Here is a 23657-nt window from a genome sequence, read left to right as displayed (position 1 = left end):
GAAGTTATATATGGGAGAGAAAGGCCCACAAAGATTCTGAAACACAATGATTTTTAAGAAGGAAGCTACAGAAAACTGGCACAGATAGAACTTAGTTACAAGAGGAAAGTGACTGGAAGGGAAAAAATAGAGGCAGCTAAGTGTACAGTGTCTCTCTATGTGGTGAAAGGAATGAAAGAAAAAGGACAATAGCTTCACAGAGGACTGCAGCTGGGAGCATAGTGATTAAGAGAGCAGAACTCTGAAGCCAGTCCTTCCGAGTCCAAATTCTGGCTCTGCCACTTACTTGCTGTGTGACTGCAAGCTAGGTACTTAAACTTTCCAAGCCTCAGTTCTCTTATTAGTAAAATAGGCATAAGAATAGTATCTACCCCATGAGTTGAACAGTTGGCATTTATTATAAATTCCATGTAAGTTTTTACATTTATTATAGTAAAATTGAGAGCTATATTGAAACACAGAGGAAACATGGCATACAGTAGGTAGAAAGAAACAACCATTAGTTCATTCATTTGTCTAAACTGTATCGAGTGAGTGCCTACCATGCGCCAACCTTTGTTCTGGGTGCTGAGGATATGAAGTGATGAAAGCGGGCAAAATCCCTGCCCTCATAGAGCTAACACTAAAATACAGAGAACAAATAATAAACACAATAAAGCAAGTAGGATAGTTATATACATTAATTAAGAAAACTGAAGCAGAATAAAAAGGGTTGAGAGTGACCAAGGATGATATTAGGCAATGGTCAGGGAAGATCTATGTTCTTTCATGGTGGTGGCAGTTGAATACAGACCTGAATAAAATGAGGGAAAAGCCAAGTAAACATCTATGAAAAGAGATTCCAGGCAAATAGGACAGTAATTGAAAAGTCCCTGAGTTGGAATGTGTGTTATTTGTCCACGGAACAAAGAGGAGAGCTACGCGGCTGAAACAGATTATAGAGAAGAGTAGCAGGAGACGACGTGAGGGATATGCCAGAGGCTGGATCACTTGGTGCTTTATTGCACATGGTAAAATCACAGGATTTTGTTCTACATGTGATGGGAAGTCAAGAGGAATAACATGATCTAATTCATATATTGAAAAGCTGCAGTGTAGATAACTTACTGTAGGGTCAAGAGCTAAAGAAAAGAGAACAGTTATAAGTTTACAGCTATAGACTATAATCTATAAGAGATGGTAGTGGCTTGGCTAAGAGCAGAACAGTGGAGATGGGAAGGAGTGGTCAGATTTGGGACAGGTTTTGAAAGCAAGAACTATAGGATTTGGTGAAAGACTGAATTTGGGATGTGAGGAAATCAGAATAAAGAAGTATGAAACTAGAGTTTTTTAACAAGAGTAAATGGATGAACAGAAAATGGATGTATTGAATGGGAAAAATAACAGGAGGATCAAGTTTGGAGTTGGGGAGAGGGAATTATGGAAGGGCAAGATTTCCATTTGGAGCATACATGGCTTGCCTATTAGATAGCCATTTGGAGAAGGTGAGTCAATATTTTATATGGAAATTGATGTGGATTTCAGGAAGAGAGTAAGCTAGGGATAAAATCTGGGATTTGTGAGCATTTAAGTGGCACATTGGTATTAGATGACAACATCTAAGAAGCTAGTGTAGATAGAAGACAGCAGCTTGAAGTCTGAGCCCTAGGGTACTCTCTGACTTCTAGAGATTGTGAAGAAAAGGAGGAATAAGTAAAGGACTGAAAAGGAGCAGCCAGGGGAATAGGAAGAAAACCAGCAGCATTTAGAATACTATACCCAAGTGAAGAAAGCATTCCAGGAAAAAATAGTGAGAAGCTACGTCAAATTTTGCTGGGCATTGGAGAATTGACCACTTGGTAAGAAAATGTGGAGATTATTGATAATCTTGGCAACCATGGTTTCAGTAGAGAGGGACTGTGGAAATGTCATTAAAACTAATAAGGAAGATTAAAAGAGGAAAAAGTAAGTATAGACAACTTTTAAAATAATTTTTCAGGAAAGGGGAGGAATGGGCTTCAGATGCAAGGGCAAGTGGTTCCAGGGAAGATGCTTTAACACGGGAGTTATGAGATAATGTTTATATGCTTATCAGAGTTATCAGTAGGAAGGAAAACTGATGATGCAAAAAAGGGAAGGGATAATTACAGAAGAGTCCCTAAGTGGGGACGCATGGATGCCCTCAAGGGAAAGAGCTGGCCTTACATAGGAGGAGAAACAGATCAACTCAGTTTGATGGGTAAATAAGGATGCCGTTTTTGAATGCTTCTCTTTTCTTGGTGATATAAGAAGTACCTTATTAGCTGGGAGTGGGGAAAGGAGAGAGGTATCGGGAGTCAGAAAAGTAAGAATAGATATAAGACATTCATCTTTTAAAGTGAGACAATGAATGATTAAGAGAAATGAGTGGCATTTCCAAATAGATGACAGCTCACCTTGGATTTGTGGTCATAAATACCCTGTAAACAGGTTATGTGTTTTTCTCCAGATAAATTCAGCTGTTAGGGTACATGGTCGATGTTGGTAGAGGAGCTGACTTAATCAGGGTTGAGGTTTTTTAGGTGAGTATGATAGGGAAGAAGAACCAATGGAGATGAGGGTGTTTGCAAGGAACTGGAGGTAATAACTGATGATGGATGGGAGTTGAGTTTGGATAGAAGTAAAGACATGAGGAAGATGAGGGACAATGAGAAGGTTGCAGAGTTAATGGATTGGAGGTCCAAGTGGGATTGAAAAATTGTTGGCAAGGGGGCAATAAAATAAGTGGCAGAAAGTAATACAGTGCTAGAGAAAGGGATGATAGAAACTGACATTCTGCAGCGGGTGCAATTATTGGTTTAGTGTATGACATGGAATTGATGGACTGAGGTGGGAGAGAGCTAATATTGCAGGGAATATAAAGGAACTAACATCAGATGGATTATCTGCATGGATATTGTAATTACCAAGATTGATCATAGAGGTAATTGGAAAGGAAGTGATTCCCAGATACTAATATCTTCAGTGAATGTGGGAGTATGACAGAAAACTTTAACAAGAAGGAGGTAGTAAGTGATTATCTCAATATTTGTTTCAAGGGTACTAGATTATTTAAGTCTGAAAATTGGACCTTTTAAAAAAGATTAAAAATCCATGAAGGTGGTCATTAGAATAAGATGAATAATGACAAAAATTTCAACTCTTTTTATATCAATTCATATTTCTTATACTTTCTTAAGTATGTATCAAGTGATTGCCAATAGACAGATCATTTGATTGCATACAACAGATACAACAATAACAGAGTGAAAGTTCTAACTTCCAAATATAAATGATATAATTTTACTCGTTCTTCATTAGGTCCTTTTGCCCAGAAAGTTCAGGGAAAACTCTAATTAGGTTTTGATAATTGATAGAGAAAAGATACAAACAGAAAGCACTTGACTGCTCCATTGTGGTACCAATTGTTACTCACCAGGATTGTTGGACTGGGCATCCATAGGAATCATGAGCTTGGCCCGGGTGGCTCGGCGTGCAGCCAGTGACCTCTCCAGGGTAGACATGGAGCTCCCTGCTTCTTCTGTGTCTTGACCTAAAAGAAAAACAATACTCCTGAGTATTAATGATGCAACACTTCATTTCTAGCCAGGAACTCCAATGCCTTTTTCATTTCATTGATGTTTTAAATAATAATATCTACTTTTTTTGTTATCCAATCAATATGCTCTCATTGTACAAACATTAATAAAATTTACCATAAACTCATTACCCAGAAAGAACCATTATTGTTTTATTTATAATTTTTGCATATGTTTGTATATGTGAAAGAGAGCATATATTATTTATTTCAAAAATGGCATTATACCATACATAATGTTTTGTAGCCTTCTTTATAAAATAACATAAAAACCTTTCTCTGTCAGTAATAAGTCAGTAATATAATTTTTAACAGCTCCATAATATTCAATTGTATGAATTTACCACAATCTTTGCAAGTTGTACTTAAGCCCCAAAGACATTAAATCTTATTATAAAAACACAGGAAATAAACTACATTCTTCAAAAGTACAGCTAGGTGTCTCTATACAAATTTATTATAATTCTATAAAATGTCATACTAAAGAGTCATAAAAAATAATAAGAAGGAGTGATATATGCAGATTTAAAAATTTAATAAAAATCTGTTGAAAAATAAAACTGAAATTCTGAACACTATGTATCACTAAAAAGTATATGATTCATTAACATGAAGTTTGGTCTTTTTATTCCTTAAATGAAGTATAGTTGATTTACAATATTATATTAGTTTCAGGTGTACAGCATAGTAATTCAGTATTTTTATAGATTATACTACATTAAAAGTTATTCAAAATAATGGCTATAGTACCCTGTGCTATACAATTTATCCTTGTTGCTTATCTATTCTATACATAGTAGTTTGTATCTCTTAATCCCATTCCCCTATTTTGCCCCTCCGCCCTTCCCTCTTTCCACTGATAACCACTAGTTTGTTTTCTATATTTGTGAGTCTGTTTCTGTTTTGCTATATACATTCATTTGTTTTATTTTTTTGATTCCACAAATGAGTGATATCATACACTATTTGTCTTTCTCTGACTCATTTCACTAAGCATGATATTCTCTAGGTCCATCCACATTGCTGCAAATGGCAGAATTCCATTCTTTTTTATGACTGAATAACATTCCATTGTATATGTATACCACATCTCCTGTATCCATTCATCTGTTAATGGGCATTTAGGCTGCTTCCATACCTTGGCTATTGTAAATAGTGCTGCTATGAACATTGGGTGCATGTATCTTTACAAATCAGTGTTTCTGTTTTTTCTGGATAAATAGCCAGGAATAGAATTGCTGGATCACATGGCAGTTCTATTTTTAGTTTTCTGAGGAACCTCCATGCTGTTTTCCACAGTGGCTGCATCAACTTACATTCCCACCTACAGTGTACAAGGGTTCCCTTTTCTTCACATTCTTGCCAACATTTGTTATTTGTAAATTTTTGATGATAGCCATTCTGAAAAGTGTGAGGTGACATCTCTTTGTGGTTTTGATTTGCATTTCTCTAGTAATTAGCAATGTTGAGCATCTTTTTGTGTGCCTATTGGCTACCTGTATGTCTTCTTTGGAAAAATGTCTATTCAGGTCTTCTGCCCATTTTTGGATTGGGTTGCTTGTTTTTTTTGTTTGTCTTTTTGATATTGAATTGTATGAGCTGTTTATATATTTTGGATATTAACCCCTTGTTTGGTAACATCATTTGCAAATATATTCTTTCATTTGGTAGGTTGTCATTTCACTTTGTCAATTTGTTTGTTTATTTTTTTTTTGCTCTGCAAAAGCTTTTAAATTTATTTAGGTCCCATTTGTTTATTTTTGCTTTTATTTCTTTTGTCTTAGGAGACAGGTCCAAAAAAATATTGCTACCATCTATGTAAAAGAGTGCTCTGCCTATATTCTCTTCCAGGAGTTTTATGGTTTCAGGTCTTACATTTAGGTCTTTAATCCATTTTGCATTTATTCTTGTACATGGTATGAGGAAATGTAATCTCATTATTTTACATGTAGCTGTAAAGTTTTCCCAGGACCATTTATTGAAGAGACTGTCCTTTCTCCATTGTATATTCTTACCTCTTTTGTCGTAGATTAATTGACCATAGGTGTGTGGGTTTATTTCTGGGCTCTTTATTCTGTTCCATTGACCTATGTGTCTGTTTTTGTGCCAGTACCATGCTGTTTTGATTGCTGTAGCTTTGTAGTATAGTCTGAAGTCAGGGAGCTTGATACCTTCAGCTTTGTTCCTTTTTCTCAAGATAGTTTTGACAATTCGGGGTCTTTTGTGGTTCCATATAAATTTTAGGATTATTTGTTCTAGTTCTGTGAAAGATGTCATGGATATTTTGACAGGGATTGCATTAAATTTGTAGATTGTGTTGGGTAGTATGGCCATTTTAACAATATTAATTCTTCCAATCAGAGTTTTGTCCTTTTAACCACGACAGCACAGAGAATACTTCATGTATTGTCAAGTTTAACAAACAGGATTTCGAGTGCTACTTTCCCTGTTACTATAGTGTTGGCAAGTAGGTCCTCAAATTAAAGACAAATAGGCACAAGTATCCTCTCATTCTGAAGAAAACAACCATTATCTGGGGTTAAACTTTTCTCAAGGCTTAGTAAGAGACAACAAAACTTGTCTCGCTGACCCCAAATGTCATCTGAGCATATAAATGATAAGGGGAAAAATCAAGAAGGAGGAATCCTAAAAATCATTAGCGAAACCTTCTGAGGGCTGAGAGACAATTTTATTCCCTCCAGGAAGAGGCAGAGGTGCTCTCCCCTCCTGATGTCCAGTATGGAACAAAGCTACAAGAATGAACACCTATAGACTGTTGAGGTTCCTGCAAAAGAAGCTTTCATTCATTCTCTGGGTAGAAGCTTATTCAGGCAGCAGGCTTGCTGGTCTACACTGTGTTTATTTAAACAGAGGAAGAGGTAATTGAAGAAAGCAAGGCTGAGAGAGGAACAGTGTGGGTTACAAGCTCTCTCATCATTTGACCTGTCAAAGATACAGGAGCTTCCTCTGGGTCAAGTGGGTACTTGGAAAGTTGACCAGGCTTGAGTCCTCTTGTTGGAATTCACGTAAGCGCAGATGACCCACAGGAGGACCAGTGAGGCTGACAGGTAGAGCTGTTCCTGGTGGGAGAGGGTTAAGCCCTGACTTGATATCTCAGGTTATGGAATTGGCCAGAGGAGGCATCCCACAGGGTCTCATAAAGACTTCATACTTGTATTTCATAAGACACTGAGAATTTGGATGCCACATGAGGACAGCCCATGTGCCCAAAAAGTTAGTGAAGAACTTCAAACTGTGCTTTCTTCCCTTCCACCTTGCCTTTCTCCTCCCATCTTTTCTTTACTTTCCCCCTCCGTCCCCACACAAAACCAGAAAGAGCAGATAGGTAGGAAGAATGGGTAAAGGTGTTTCTGAAACAGAATATGCTCCTCCCTTCTGCTGTCCCACCCTACCACTACATTTTCCTCCAAGGTGCTGGAGGATTTGAAAAAAACAAATTGTGACCCCCCAGTGCTCAGAACCAAAAGCCTGACTGGCCATAAGGGGAAAAGAATCTTTAATTTAAATCTCATATTATAATTTTTAATGGAACTGGATTATAGTTTAGTAATTGAAAGTGACAAAAGTTAGGGACACTGCTTGAGATATTATTTAAGGTCTAGAAAAGGAATACGCAACTCAGGATGGAAAATTGGTAAAGTCCTTGTTTAAACAACTCTGCAAGAAAGTCCAATCAACCAGTTACACATTCAAACAATTAAAATATTTAATTTGGTTTAAAACAGCTACTCATTCTATAAACACACATCGTGAGTAGACCAAGAGATTTTTTGATGAGAGTATTGGGTTGATTACTCAACTCCCCATAAGCATTTTGAAACTATAAGGACCCACGTAAACTGAAGTATCTTACAACCACTTTCTGGATTTCTCAGTTATTCCTAGACATGGAGTGTTCTGCACCACATCATTAAACAGCAGGCTTTTTTCATCAGATCACTTTGTATACCAACAGAGACTTCAGAGAGACTCCATTAGACTAGGCTAGTGATCATATAATGTGATTGCATGGGGATGACAGTTGATCTCCACAGTAATCAAGGCAAAGTAACAGAATAGTTGATGTTTTCAGACTTCAAGTGTCTCTGAAGTGATTTTTTTTAAAGCAAGGAATTGACAGCAAATTTAAAATCAACTTTTCACAGACATAGAGAACTAAAATAGCTTCAAATTTTGCCTTGACAAAACTTTTGTTCAAGCTGTAACAAAAAGCAATCAGTTCATTTAGCCTTCACGTTTCAATATGTCCCAACTGCATCACCTCTTACTTCTTAGAAGTTTCAAGAAGCATTACAGTTATAAAAGGCAGTCAACACGATGATGGAATAGAAAGTAAACCTAGTTAATCAACCAAATTTACATCAGATTATTTTAACTGTTGGTAAATGATGTGCAAATTAGTGGAAAGGGTATATCCACAAAAGAGGGAGTCAAGAGCTCCTTTGTGGGGTTCAGCGTGGGATGTTTTTCCTGATGCCAGGGAGGTGAAAGTTACCTGAATGAGAGGTGCTTTTGCTTCCCAGTTGGGTCTCTGACTGGCTGTGACTGACTGGCGTGAGGTCTTGGCAACTCTGGATGGGGGAGTCCCTTCCTGCAGGGTCAGTGCCTGATGGCTTCTCAATATTTTTCATCTCCATTTCTTCATGATGGATCCAAAGATCAGGGGGCCGGAGGTCCTTCTGGCTGCCCTTCCTTTTGCCAACACTGTGGGTGGCCCGTTTCCTATGGAACAAAATTAGAAGGCAAATGTGAGTGCCTTTATTCAATGGCCCTTCCTCTTTTTTCCCTCAGTCAATTCAAGTTAGAAGCAGGGAAGGAAACAAAAGCGCTCCCAGGAGAAAACTTGTGAAATCCAGGAATTGGCAGACTTGTCTTGGCTGCCTTTCCTCTTCTCCCCTGGAGCTTCACCACGTTACAGGAGATGCGGTGCTGGACCCCCAGGGCCCCGGCTGCCTGCCAGAGAGCACCTTACTCCAGCTTCTCCTGCTGCAGATTTGAGCACAAGGTGACAATGGGTTAGATGGAGCCATATGCCAATCTCTGGAGCTAGGCATAAGGTACCCGACTGCAACATCTGTTTAGGAGATAAATGACAGAGTTGCTTCAAAAGGGCAAATAGAAATAAAAAGGCCAGAATTTGTGCCAACTGCCAAGATTGGGGCTTAGAAGAGAGCCTAGAGCTCAGCTGTCCCATTTCATGTGCAATTGGGAAGCTGGTTGTTTGAAGACAAAAGGCTGCATGAGTGCACTCTTAGGAGAATAAAATACTTTCGTCTTGGAGTCACTAAGTGTCTGGATTCAAACACAGTAAGATCTATCCTTTGCAAAGAGAAGTCACGTTGGAAGTGTGCTTCAAATGTCTCTTATTTTCCTCAATAAAAATTTAGCAGTCGTTATTTTTCAGCAGTAGTATCCTCCTGGGGCGAGTGAGATTCCAATGTTCCCTGCATGCCGAGTCAAAAGCAGGATGCTCCTGTTGGCCGTTCTCTACAGCAGGGGTCAGTTAACTATGGCCTGAAGGCCAAATCCTCCACTGCTTATTTTTGTGTTGTTTTTTTTGGTTGTTGTTGCTGTTGTTTTCTTTTTTAAGATTTTACTTTTGTTTTAATTGATATTTTGCTCAAAAGCACAGAACAGTGAACGTTTCAGTGCCTCCATGCTAGGGTTACAAGCAAAATCCTTAGGTCAAACAGTTACAGTATCCCACATCAGTTATTTCACATTAAGTGCGGGTTGTTAAAAAAAAAATGTATACATATATATATCAGTGCTTTGCTTGAATGGAGCACAAGACAAGCATTTTAATTTAATAACAAAGTTAAGCCTAGCACCTTTAAAATAAAATGAACGCCGCAAGCACAAAAGTATCATTTCCATGGGGGGGAAAATCCAGTTCACTAACAGTGCAAAGGAAAAGCAGCATTTTCAAAGCTGAAATTAAATGTGTGTAAACACACACCCACCCGCCACTCGGCCTTATACAGGGAACATGCACTTCTACTGCGCCCTCCCCACCGAGGGCTGAAAAGATTCCAGATGGGAAAAGCTGCCCTGACGTCTAGGCCACGGGCTAGGAAGACTTAAGCGCAGGACAAGGAGATCAACGTGTTTGAGTGGAACGAGTTCTTTTTCAGCCGGGCCAATTGCTAACACTTCCAGTCACCCCCAGAGCCTCCCAGCCCGAGGGTGCCCATGGCCATAGGCCTACCTGGTGTGACCCCGACTTCAGTGTGGGCGTCTGAGCACGGAGCTCTGAGCAGCGCGAGGAATGGCGGCCCACGTTCCCCACAGCGGCTGCTGCTTTGCAAATGGAGCATCTAGGCCGACTTGGGATAATTAAAAACATCTGTGATTCTCAACCATTGTGAGGGAATGTCTACATGTTAGGTCTTCCTCTTCTTAACATTTTGAAACATTAATGATTAGTCCTTTCCAGTGTGGTTTTTACACCACTCACCAAGTTATGCTTTCTTTCTCGTGAGCACTCCATCTTTACACTGAACCTTGGAGCTTCAGGTCTTACTTTGAACAAGGACAGCCACATATAAAAAAAAACACTGAGAAGCAGACTCCGTGGCCAAATATTTGCATTACAGGGTTAGGCTAAGATAATGGCTAGATGTTTTTTCTAAATCATTCAGCATTTACCAACTGTCCAGACCAAAGATTATTTCCAAGCACTAAAGTTCTGATTCCAACTTCTCCACTAACCCATGTGTAACAGAACTTATTCTGTTCCCAAATGCTTGTGGAGGACTTGCTTGCTCGGCTGTCAGTGGTGCCGAACGGGCTTGTAGACACAAAATGCCATAAGGGATTGCAGTTTGTAAAAGGTGGGATGGAAGGGGTTTCTTTGTATGAACTCTTACCTACTATTTTGTTACATTGTTTTGGATAAAAATTTAGAAAGAATCCAAGTTAATGTAAAGCGTTTGTGATAAATAGTGATCCATTTGCTACAAAAAAAAAAAAAAAAAGCCATAAGGATTACAGTCACCAGCAAGATGCTGAAAATGGTTCCTGTCAACACCAGGTTCTGCCCAAACAGCACTGCATACAGCCGCTCTGCTCAGGCAGCTCCATGGGGCTGGGGCCTCCGCCTGCCCCAGCAGGAGGCTGCAGAGTCCCAGGCATAGCCACTGCCACACTGGACTCAGCATCTGCCCTGGCCGGCAGTAGAGGGCTCCAATGCCAATTTTTGTAAATAAAGTTTTACTGGAATCTTGCCAAGCTCATTCGTTTTCATGTTGCATTGTTGAGGAGTTGCAACAAAGACCACCTGGCCCACAAAGCCGAAAATATTTACTATTGGGCCCTTTTCAGAAATGGTTTTCAACCTCTGCTCTACAGTTTTATAATCTTTTAAATCTCCACTTGTAGCTTCTGCTTCTCTTAAAACAATAATGTCTCCTCATAAGGCAGAATTTAGACAGTTAAAATCTAACCTTTGGTAGAAGCCCAGAGAAGTACCTCTTTCTCACTTTCCTCACTTGCAATGAATGGTTTATGAGAATAACTGCTTTCATGTTAGCTAAATGGTTCAAGTAAACTACTCTCAGTGGAGACTCTGTAACCTGTGCAAGGCCACTGGGAATGGCTTTGGTGTCCCCATTACTGGATAAGATGCTTTGTACATATTAGGCAATTAATAAATGTTTAGTAGTGTGATCTGTTGAATTTTTCTTAACATTCTTTTTTCTTGTCTTTCCTGAAGCATACTGATGAGGAGAAAAACAAAGAACCTCAGACTTCATACCTATTTAGTAGTTTAGTGGAGAAATAATGCCGGGTTTTCTGCTCTACTATTTTCCCAACAAGTATCTGCACTTTGCTGATTTCCTGGCAGCAGGCTCACACTGACTCTAGACAATGGTAATAACCCCTAGATCATTAACCCCTAGATCATTTTCTTGTATTTAAGATAATAACTCTCTTGCTAACCATTTATTCCCTGAATTCATTTCCTTACACTTCACCTGCCCACAGGAAATGAGTCTGTAGCTCCCATCTCTGGTCACTTAGAAGAACTTAATGTCATTTTCAAACTTGGAGATTTCACCCCATTATCTTTCTTTCTAACAAATCAAAATGCTAAATAACTTAAACCCTGGTGCCCATATGACTGCATACAGAGACACACCAGTTCCCAAATCCAGGACAAGATCATCAGAACGTCCATGATAACTCAATATTTAAATAGCTTGTGGTGGGCTTCCCTGGCAGCGCAGTGGTTGAGAGTCTGCCTGCCAATGCGGGGGACACGGGTTCGAGCCCTGGTCTGGGAGGATCCCACATGCCGCGGAGCGGCTAGGCCCGTGAGCCACAATTACTGAGCCTGCGCATCTGGAGCCTGTGCTCCACAACAAGAGAGGCCGCGATAGTGAGAGGCCCGCGCACCGCGATGAAGAGTGGCCCCCACTTGCCGCAACTAGAGAAAGCCCTCGCACAGAAACGAAGACCCAACACAGCCATAAATAAATAAATAAATAAATAAATAAATAGCTTGTGGTAAAGAAGTTTGTCAAATAATTTTTGAAACTAGAAGGAAATGATGAATTCTGGTTTCCCTTGCTTACATTCATGCCTTATTCATTCATTCATTTACCAGTCCCCATGACTTCAGTAACAAGCATCCCCAGGTGTATTCTATTAAAAAAAAAGTTCTAAACCTGATTGAGGCAGAACCTTTTTAGTATGTTATGATTTACAACCTCCATCTGGAAAGAAATTATTATTCCTGATGAAATTCATAAGCATTTTTCTGGTGGATTTTAATCAGATCAAGACCTCTTCTGAGAAGCTGTTTATCTACCTAGCTGACAGTCATCAAGAATATAAATATCCCCATTTTTTTAGATTCTTTTCGCATATAGGTCATTACAGAGTATTGAGTAGAGCTCCCTGTGCTGTATAGTAGGTCCTTATTAGTTGTCTATTTTGTATGTAGTAGTGTGTATATGTCAATCCCAACTTATCCCCCCCCTTTGTAACCATAAGTTTGTTTTTCACATCTGTGACACTATTTCTGCTTTGCAAACACTCAATTCAATACTCTGTAATGACCTATATGGGAAGAGAATCTAAAAAAGACTGGATATATGTATAACTGATTCACCTTGCTGTACAGCAGATACTAACACAACATTGTAAATCAACTATACCCCAATAAAAATTTTAAAAAAAGAATCTAAAGATCTTTAGCAGACTTTATTTCCTTTCTGTATATATTCTATGAAAGACCATCTAACCACTTCTGCTTTCTATAATGTCTCTTATCAAGAGAGAAAGCTTTGGCCTTGGAGAGGCCTCCTTCCCCTGCTGGTAGTAGCCCAGTGGTCCATATAGCAGGGTTGTAATAAAACTGACATTTGCTCATAACTAAATTGTGTGAAATTTGTCCTAAAACCTGTAGGAACAGCTGTTACCCCAACCTTTTGTCCATCTGCTGGTTCCTTGACATAATCACTGCTGCCCGTTTTGGTCCACAGTTCCTCTATCTCACCATTTGGAATCTTCAAAATCTGTATGTAGGCGAACCCCGTGCAATGGTTCCTAAAGTGTGGTCCTTGGACCAGCAGCATCGGCATTATCTGGGAACCTGTTAGAAATGCACATTCTCAGGCCCCACCCCATCAGAAACTTGGGAAGGGGGTCATGAGGCCCAGCAATCTGTGTTTTAACAGCCCTTGAGAGGAATCTGATGCACCAAAACTTTGAGAAGCACTGTCTTAAGTGAACGATTTGGTTTTGTTTGTTTGTTTTAATTATAAAGCTAGTTTCTTCTATTCGACGTAGAATATGTCACGTTTATCCCTCCCACACACACACCTTTTCTTACAGGTACTAGTAATCGTTTGGCTTCCAAAAATAGCTGCAGGATAGGAGGGTCTTTTCCCACCCATGTATTCTTGAATAAAGGCAAAGCAAGGAATCTTCCACGGCTCTCTTTGCTCTTTCTCATACTGTGGCAAAGCTTCCAGAGCATAATCAAATTCTGGTGGGTTCTGTTCATTAGTTTTATCTATCTATGTATCTCTGTATCTATGTAACTATCTATCCATCCATCTATCTGATCTTGCTTCTGCCCACAACGCCTTCATAGTCCTCTTTACTTACAAACTACTTACCCTTTAAGATTCCCTTCAAGCCCGTTTTCTTTAGGAAACCTTCCTGACCACTTTAGGTCTGTGTAATCTTAGAATAGCTACATCATTTCCCTGGTCTCTCTCTATACCACTCACTTTGCATTGATCATTGTTTGTCTTATTGGGCTGTCCAGATGCTCCCTGTGTGTGAACTGGTTTCCTCCAGTGATACTGGAGCAAACTCTCTTTACTTCCTTTCTGCAACATCACCCATTGTTTTACAACATGTATCCACTTGTTTATTCAGTGAACATTTATGGAATATTAAATGTGTCGAGAAGTATGCTAAGGACTAGAAATGCAAAGATCAGTGAGACAGTGGGAGTTTAATAAATGAATGAAAAAAGGCATGGCTTCTGCATTGTTGGAGCAAAGAGCATGCACTGGGGCATGGCAGGGAGGAAAGCTGAAAAAGTAGAGGGGACCAAATCATAACAGATACATTTAAACTATCAGTAAGTCAGTGGGAATCTGCAGAAAGGTTTTTAGCTCAAGAGTTAACATTCATCAGATTTGTTACTTTGTAGATCACACACCAAGCACATAGAAATCACTTGAATTGAATGATAAAAACGTGTCATTATTTTTTTTAAATTTTCCTCCATCCAAATCTTTCCCAAAGCTTTCCAGCCTCCTAATTATCTATACTGATTATTTTTACTCTACTGACTGCTACTAAAAACAAAACAAAAAACTTTCATTGGAAAGCCAGAGAAAATATGTCCTAGATACTCAAATAAACCTGCCTTTTCTGAGATGGAACTAAGATATATTGACATCTTAAGTGGTTGTCAGTTAAAATCCTTGTGTGGTGAATACTGAAAACCAATGAAATGTTAAAATTTTGAAAATCAGTGAAAGTGACCTATAGTAAAGTACAATAGATTTCATTTGAGTTGAAACATTTGATCCTCAGTACTGAAGATGATTACTTTTGTTAAGATTTGAATGTGTGTGGATATTTAAAACTTGCTGTGTACACGTCAAATCAAAGAGGAGGCTTAGTTAACTGGTAATTTTACCATGTAAACCTTGAATTTGATTTACACATTTAAATTTAATGTATTCAGACAAGTTGTTGACCATCTACCCATGTGTTCATGTGATAACCATGTGTCCAGAATTTCCAGGATAGCCTCAATGTCAAATATTTTTTTCTTAAGTATCTGTAGATACATTCTAACTTATCAAAATACACATTCTACATTTTGGCCAGGAAAATATTATTACTCTGTTAAAAAGCACCAAAATCCCCCATCAATTTAAGCTTTATTAAAACACAAATTTTCAATATTATGATATTCTACTATAATCTCACTAATTCAGAGTGTGTAAGGGAAGTCTCTTCAAAGTGGTAAAAAAAATTTTAAATTAATAGCTAAAAAGAAATGCAGTTATTTTTATTTCATGTGAATTTGAAGCTAAATGCTACCATGTGATTTTGTAATTTAGTAGTAGTCCATGGAGAATTTTAGTGGTAGAGGGTTGACAGAAAGTATTTAGTCCCATTTCTTATTTGAGGAAACCAATATTCAGAGACTAGCTCTTCCCTTAGGTGTAATTAAATACTATTCATTTAATTAAAGAAGTGGTAGAATCAGAACTAGAACTTGGGTTCTAACTTCTGTTAGTTATTTTATAACATAAAAAGAAAACCTTACCAACTAGAATGTGAGTCAATCAGATAAGCTAGCTCATTACCTCATTACATAAATCACAGAATAAAATGCGTAGACACTAACTTGAATGAAGTATTACTGATAGTACACAAAAATATGTTTCAAATCCATATGGATGTAATTCAAGTCCCCCAGTAAAACACAAAGACAATTTACATTCTTCAGCAGTCCTAGATAAAGAGATATTGAAGAAGCAAATGGATATTTCCTACTTCACCTTATTAATTACATTAAACTCCCATTTCTGAGAGCCCTGTAATGGACATTATTTCTGTTTCAAATTAGAATTGATTTTGCTTTCATCTGCATTATTTACTTTATTCTACAAAGTTCAGTGGTGGTGGTATGGGGGAGGAGGAGCTCTCAATGAAATCAAGAAAAGCTAAACTAAAACTCAGAAATATCTTAAAGGAGAGCTTTTCTTTTTTTCTTTTTCTCTGTTAACATATACAAACAAAGAGATCAGGATGAATGCCATTGGGCCTGTTACTGAAGAAAAATATATGAAGCTAAATTTTGAAAATATGCCAAGTAAATATTAAGAGACTTTGGGAGTGGGGTGAGGAAAAACCCAAGCGGCAGTAGCATAGGAGCTATAGATTCACTTTCTTTGGGTTTTCAGTCATTCATGGAGTGGTTTATTCTTTCAATCATTCCCTAATTTTAAAAACAAGTGATACCCAGGGGTCAACTTCTACTCTTTCTAACAAAGTACTTAGGGTGGGATTTAGGACAATTTGAGAGTTTCCCAAAATAGCACCAAATCCCACTTTTGCACATGGAGAAGACTAGCACTTTCTCTGTGGAGAAACAACATAGGTCCAGGAGTTCAGTTCATCAAGTCAATATAACCCTCAAACATTCTTCTAACAATGATGAAAATGATCAAAACAAAACAAAACACCTCACTACAGATGGTTTAGTTAATTCAATTCATTTTGTGAACGCATCCATGTTTTTAAAACTGTCATGAAATAAGGCCAGAAATTGCTGCCCTCCCTGCTTCCATTTCTGTGAATCTTTCTCAGCTCTGCCTCAGAGACCTGCAGCTTTGATTTTTCACCATTCTTTGTTTACAAAAGCCCTTTCCTGGGATTGCTGGACCAAGAGATTGTTCAACGACTTAATCACAGTGATTTTCCCCCAGAGCCTTACCAAGTGCCCAGCACTCTAGAAGCTCAGTGGGCGATTATGACTTCCCAGATGCTTACACAGGAGACCCACCTTATTAATCTCATTCTGTCTGGTTCCCTGTTCGGAAACAATGGACCAGCACACCAGCTATCATCAGCTTCAAGATAGTCCAGTCAAATGAATGCAGCTGGATATAAAATTTGACCTGTCTTCTAAATAAATGAAATGCAAAGACTGCATCTGTACCCTATGTTACTTTCTTCAGTATGTACATCTTCCTGTACCCTGTTACTAAATACCTTACTTCAAAATGCTGGAAGATACGCTAGAAATCAACAAATAGGGTCACAGCATTTTTAAAAAGAGAGAAAGGCTGAGTTATTACCAGGGGAAGAGGGAAAATTATTTGCTAGAGAATCTTTCTCCAGCAATGCGTATGGTATACAGTTGTCAAACCAGCCACCTATGGGCCCATGCCTCAGACTTGCAGAACACCATGCCTCAGGCCAAAAACAAACAAAAATTAAGGAAAGAGCCTATTGTAGCCAATCCAGTGAGAATAGCACAGCTGAAAAATACATATCATGTTGGATTTGAAAAGTGCTAGAGAGGCAGAAAATAACCAGAAGGTTATTGCTGATTCCCACAACTGGCTGATACAAGGTTAATATGCTGTTTATGGGGTATCGCTGGGAGGGGTAAGCTGAATTAAAACCCCTTTTCCATTCCAAACTTTGTACTTTGATATATCTTTCTCTGCATGTGTTATAACCTAGAGCTGCACGATATGAAAATATTTTTAAACCCCTCAAAATTTTTAATTTCTGAAAATCCACCATAGCCAGGAAATATGAACCATTTTGAATTTCTGGAATCTCTCGTCTATCCTAACTACTGCCTCCAAACTAAACATTCCATAGTATTATAATTACGTTGAGTTTGGTAGTCTATACTTAGTCATTCATGCAACAAGCATTGATTAAATGCCTACAGGCCTTCTTGCCAAAAGGGATACGTAAATACTTTTAGAGGAATACACATCTCTAATGTTTTATACATAATTGCAGAGAGAGGGCCATAAGTAGGGACACGGTGAAGTCCACTGTCTAAGTGTTACTTAAGGAATACCTGCTCTCATTTGAAAGGAAGAATCTGGTCTCAAGAAGTAAAATCAAACAGAAATGCAGAGTGAGTGTTCAGGTGGATTCTACTATTAATTTTGCAAGCCTAGTCCTCACCCTCTTAAGTTATGGGCCTGGAATGGACAAAGGCAAGATTTTGCCCAGCTCTGGAGAGGAGATAAGGAACACGTAGTGAATTATGGAAGCACACAGGAAGAGAGCCGTCAAAAATCTAACTCAAGAAGATGGTAGTCAGGTCAAGCAGTGACTTCTCATCTCTTGGGAACTAGCTGTTACCTACTTTCTCTGCTGGGCTGAAGAACGCCGGGTGCAAATCACAGCCACGATCACCACCACCAGCACTGTGATGACGCCAACGGTGACCACAATAATCACAAGCAGGTTGCTGTTCTTCTGAGGAGTGACGCTGCCATGTGGGGGGTGCATCTGGCCAATGGGTGGCTCTGGGAAAAGATAGGCAAATGAAGATCAGGTTTAGGGAGATGTGACAGCCCATGGCTTATCAAGCTCGGTTAAGAATTCAAAGAGTTCCTATTGTTCTGGGCATTCCTGAAGCTGGGGAAAAAGCAATGAAAAATGAGAGGAAAGATCAAATTATCTACCCAAGATAAATGAAACCAATGTTCACATGGAAACTTTCATAGGAATATTCACAGCAACGTTATTCAGAATCACCAAAAGTGGGAAACCCCAAAGCCATCAACTGATGAATGGATAAACAAGTGTGATATATACATACAATAGAATACCACCCAGTCATAAAAAGGAATGAAGTATTGATACATGCTACAAAATTCATGTACCTTGAAAATGATATACTAAGTGAAAGAAGCCAGACACAAAAGGCCACGTATTGTACAATTCTACTTATATGAAATATCCAGAATAGGCAAATCTACAGAGACAGAAAGTAGATTAGTGTTTGCCAGTGGATGTGGGGAGAAGTGAATGGGGAAACACTGCTAATGGGTAGAGGGTTTCCCTTTGGGGTGATGAAAATATTCTAAAACTAGATAGTGGTGATGGTGGCACAACCTTGTGAATATGCTAAAAACCACTGAATTGTGCACTTCGAAAGGGTAAATTTATGGTATGGGAATTATATCTCAATGAAAAAATATAATTAAGCTATGGTATTGAGTAGAAAGTGGTGAAGGCAGGAAGCGTGCTGCTTTGAACGATAAGAATTCCAGTATGACAAGAATCAGAGAAGGCTGAGAAAATACTATTTACTCGATGCTGTGAAAGACAAACTATTTGACACCAATCACTCATACTTTCCATTCCTTTTAAGAAGCTATCCATAAAGCACATTTAATTTTCAACCTGTCAAGGGTGTATGAATCCCATTTAAAAGCAGCCACAGGGTTGGAAAGAGTGTCATAAAGTCCTAAGATAAATTTTTCCTGTGCTGCAACTGTACCTCATGGTAGACAATATTTAGGCAAAAATAGAATGATAATTTGCTTATGTAAGCAAGAATGACTAATGACCCTTTAAATAGCTTTCTTTAAACCCTCAGTGATTAATCAGTTAGAAAGATTCTGATTTATGTCATATTTACTATTACAAGCTACAAAATTCTAAAAAGTATATATTAGCATATAGTTTTATTTATAAATAATTTTAAAAGTAGCAGAAAGCAATGAATTTGGATGTTTTCCTAGATCTAAAATTTGAATGAGTTTCTTTAACAACCTATATTAGCTTTCTATACCCCTTGAGCAAAATCTTTAGGCCTTTTGTACCTCAGTGCCTTTACCTATAAAATGGAAATAATAATATTTATCATATATAGCTACTGTCAGAATTAGAAAAAATAGACAAAGCAACTATCTCAGCAACTATCTGACACAGTGTAATTGCTTATAATATCATTATCCTACTGAAACATTAAATAAAATATTGCCTAAATTAATAATCTACCATATCATTTGGGATACTTTTGGTGTGGACTTCCAAACTATTGATACAAACTTTTTTGAAATAATATTCAATGTGAAAGATAAATTAACTTGTTTTCATAAGTGAATATAATAACCCAGCACTTGCCTCAAAATTGAAACACTATCTTTTGACAAGTTATCTAAGAATCACTGGGTTTTTCTTTTTTTTTGAAAAGATAGTCACCTAAATTTAAACAAATTATTGCTGATTCAATATTGTTGGGGAAAAAAAATAAGTGCTGCCGACATAACTTGAATCTCAGGGGCGGGTAACTCATCAAGTTTTTACACAGCACTTTCTGCTAAAAGATTCTGATTATAAATGAAAGAAATAAGGTTTCCTTGAAGTAATTTTTTCATTTATTACAAAGGAATGAGGCAAGTAATGAAAGGTTAGAACTTTCTGTGTCATAGTTTTACTTACAATTTAAAAAGTCATGTTACAGTAGTATCTCAATATGCCCTTTCTGTTCTTAATAAATTAATTGATTGGAATAAATTAACCTTTTATGTGAGAGTGTACAATGGAGGCCGTTGGGGATCTCATGGATTTTATTAGCTTAACTTAAATTTAACAGTTCACCATTTCTGACAAACTTAGTTTGAGTCATACCTGGCAGTAACACTGTATGAATATTTTTAAAAACCATATAAATTGGAATTTTTCAAATTTTTGCTCTTCTTTCTTTCTTTCCACCTAGGAAGATATCATGCTCCAAATCAGAAAGTAATGACTCTGGATTCTGCTGAGCTTTAGATTAAGTGAGATATTGATGTCATTTGCCTCATAGAGTTGGGTTCATGAGGGCTCCCATTATAAATCTTTGATTCCAGGCTTTTATGACTTCCTCATAAAAGTTCCATCAGTTTAAAACTTGGTTTTCAAGATCTTTCATTAATTTCCCAATCTCCATTCAAAGGCTGACTAATCAGAATATCTGACATTGAACAGGCAATAAAGAAAGTCAAGTGCAATGGTGTCTTTAGATGGAGTCGATCCTTGTTATTTGCAGTAGTTGTGTTCTATAAAGACATCACAAATACTAAATTAGGGAATACAAAGTATTGCTTCTAGAGGAAACACAGTGTCATGTTCCTGGGAGCCTCTGGTCACTACCTTTTTATTAACCAATCAAAGCACAACCTTGTTTCATGTGGGTTTCTGTTTAAAGGTGCCTTATTTAATATGTAATGTTGATTCATTAACATTGAACTCATAGCCAACAGCGCTATAAATTCATGCCTGAGTGAAGCATAATTAACACACATATTTTCCCCATCACACACATCAGCTTTTAATGTTTAGGAACACTAGAAAGCACTTCATCACCACATTTAGGGACAGCTTTAAACAGTGAAACCACCAACAAAAACCCACAAAAATGTGAAAAATTGGCACTAAATGTAGTGCCGAAAGGACACATCCATGGCATGAGAGCTGAACCATCAAGGCAGAACATCACCTTGTTCCAGCTCAGCTGAGTTTGTGAGCACTGGGCCGCTCAAATGTCTGGCTGCTCTGCACACGTCCAAGGATGATCATAAAAGCACCATAATTATTGGTTTTGGGGGTTAGAAATAAAATTTTAGAGAGCAGGTAAATTCATGAATAGAGAACCTGCAAATAATGATGATCAACCATATATCTAAATATATTAAAAGACTGCTCCAAATTAGGAAAAAATTTAGAACTCACAAACCTAGATTGTGTAGGTAAGAGTTCTGGGAGATAGCCTGATTCCAGAAGGGGCAAGGTGACCTTTGCCCCCTTTTGGAAGCTGAATGGTGTAATTCAAAGGCTTACAAATCTCCTCCAGGGCACTGTGATTATTTCATGAGATAACGGATGCATCACACTGACCACACACCCTGGCTCAGAGTTGGTGCTCGACAGACATGATGCGGCCCAATATATTTCATTCTATGTGATTTTTCCAAATTAAAGAAAAATACAGTATCCTAATTCATCTGTTCCTGGTGTTAGCCTAAGAGTGTGGGTATCCAATGTCTGAGTAATCAAGACCTAGATATGTTTCATTAAAATCAGTGAGAAGGGAGTCACATTTTTTTAATATCACATAAGCATTCCATCCAACTTAATTTTCATGATATCTGATCACCACAAATGATTTCATCCTTTTTATACTAAATTTAATAAAAGCAAACATAGATTTCATAATCTGTTGGGTCTAAAGCCTTAGTAATGATTAGAAAATTGGTTTAGCATAACTACTAATTAGGTCTTTAATTTTTATGATACTTGGTAGGCTTTGAAAAATATTTTATGTGTCTTATCATATTTGCCCTCAAAAATTCTGCAGTATGCTCATGGATAGACTGGTACTCTGAGTGCTTAACTATCACATAGAACACAAAGCCATGTATCGAATCCAGGAGTCCTGGCTCCCATGTTGAGAACCTGGTCTCATTGCCACAATGGCTGAGCCCTGATAGTTACACAATATCAATAGGCAGGTAAACAATGTGAACATAAGATTGACAAGTTCAGTTCTGGGTAGACAAACAGATCCAGTGAAAGCTTCTAGTTGGGAAATTAACTTCCCTCCCATGATTACAGTGTTCTCCAAAAACAGTTTTGTTATTAGAACACTTTCAGCTCAACATAAGTCTTCATAATTTCACAGGCCTTTGAATTTGAACATTCATATGGCATTGAATATTTCAAAGCATTCCACCCTGAAATAAGGTACTATATAGTCAATCAGCTGGAAGAGATCTCACAGATAATCTAGCCCAGTGTTCCCTAAAATGAAATATTAATCACCATTATGGGGGAAAAATGTTCCTTGGTCAATTAAGTTGGAAAACATATTTTTTCCCTCAAATATCAGAATTTTGAACATGCTAATGTGAACTGTGCATTGCCAGGAGAGGTAGCGCAGAAATGGCAGAGAATCTATTCAATTATTCCATAAATAAGATCCAATTGGGTGCTGTGGATATGATGTTGTGATCAAAATATGGGTAAGTGGTAATTATATGATATGATGGAGGTGTTAACTATGGTTGTCATCATTCTGGATTATTTAAGTGGATCAAAGCAGCTCACTGTACAACTTAAACTTACACAATGTTATATGTCAATTATTTTCCAATAAAGCTGGAGGCAGGGGGAAAAGCCATGAAAGGATTCAAGTAGGCAAAAAGAAACAATATGAGATAAGACGTATACACAGTTGTGAGATAATCAGAGGCTTGCCCAACTAGTTGGACTGGAGAAGAAAAAAATTCCTATATGTTAAATGTTCTGTCTTCCATTCCTGAAACATGTACCCCATCTGGGTCACTGTGACATGAATAGAATGTCAGGTTACTTCTCACCTGAGATCAAGGCATAGCCAATAGAAGGGAGTTGTGAAAGCTCCATTTCTGAGCTATTTTTCTGGAAGGGTGGAGAAGGAAAAACAGCCAGGCTATGAAACCATTAGAATGTAGTTATGGGGCCACATATATATCATTTCCTAATAATGTGTATGTCATGGTCTTCTTGTATATTGTGTAGTTTGAGAATAATTTCCAAATTAGCATATTGATTGCTCCCTACCAAAAAAGAGTGGGGCATAATTGTTGACCTCATGGAGCTTACAATTCACTGGACAAGATTTACATTAAACAAATCATGAAGCAAATAAATATAACGTTACCACTATAGTTGGTGTTTTAAAGAAAAGTAGAGTTCAGGTAGAAAGATATAACGTGAGGATGTGATACGAGGTCATTGACAGAGGAGGGAGGTCATGAAAGGTCTCATTATAGAAGCGACATTTAAGCTAAATTATGAACTGTTGCTAGGAGTTAGTTCTTGTTCCTTTACAAGGGAACTGAGAGCAGACCGTGTGTGTGTCTGGAACACTGGGAGCAAAAAGAAAATGGCACAAAATGAGGCTGAAAAGAGAAACAGGACTTTGTTCACATGAGCCCTGTAAATCACATTCAGTTATCTTCGGTAAAATCACAGATGGTTTAAGAGTTTT

The 23657-nt window shown here is 37.9% G+C and overlaps 1 protein-coding gene across 1 annotated transcript in view; it reads right to left on the bottom strand.

The window, feature by feature from the left end:
- Positions 1–23657, bottom strand: part of DCC (DCC netrin 1 receptor) — a 1173736-nt gene that overhangs the window by 71939 nt on the left and 1078140 nt on the right. Inside the window, exons 27-29 of the mRNA XM_059893793.1 lie at positions 17997–18159; positions 8112–8338; positions 3434–3550 (exon numbers count right to left, since the gene is read on the bottom strand). Of these exons, the coding sequence (XP_059749776.1) occupies positions 3434–3550; positions 8112–8338; positions 17997–18159 (507 nt within the window). The remainder of the gene's footprint in view (positions 1–3433; positions 3551–8111; positions 8339–17996; positions 18160–23657) is intronic.

The sequence above is a fragment of the Balaenoptera ricei genome, chromosome 14 (genome assembly GCF_028023285.1).
Source record: "Balaenoptera ricei isolate mBalRic1 chromosome 14, mBalRic1.hap2, whole genome shotgun sequence".
In the NCBI taxonomy this organism is placed as follows: domain Eukaryota; kingdom Metazoa; phylum Chordata; class Mammalia; order Artiodactyla; family Balaenopteridae; genus Balaenoptera; species Balaenoptera ricei.
The sequence above is the reverse complement of the archived record's forward strand: the minus strand, read 5'-3'. Positions and strand labels throughout refer to the sequence as shown.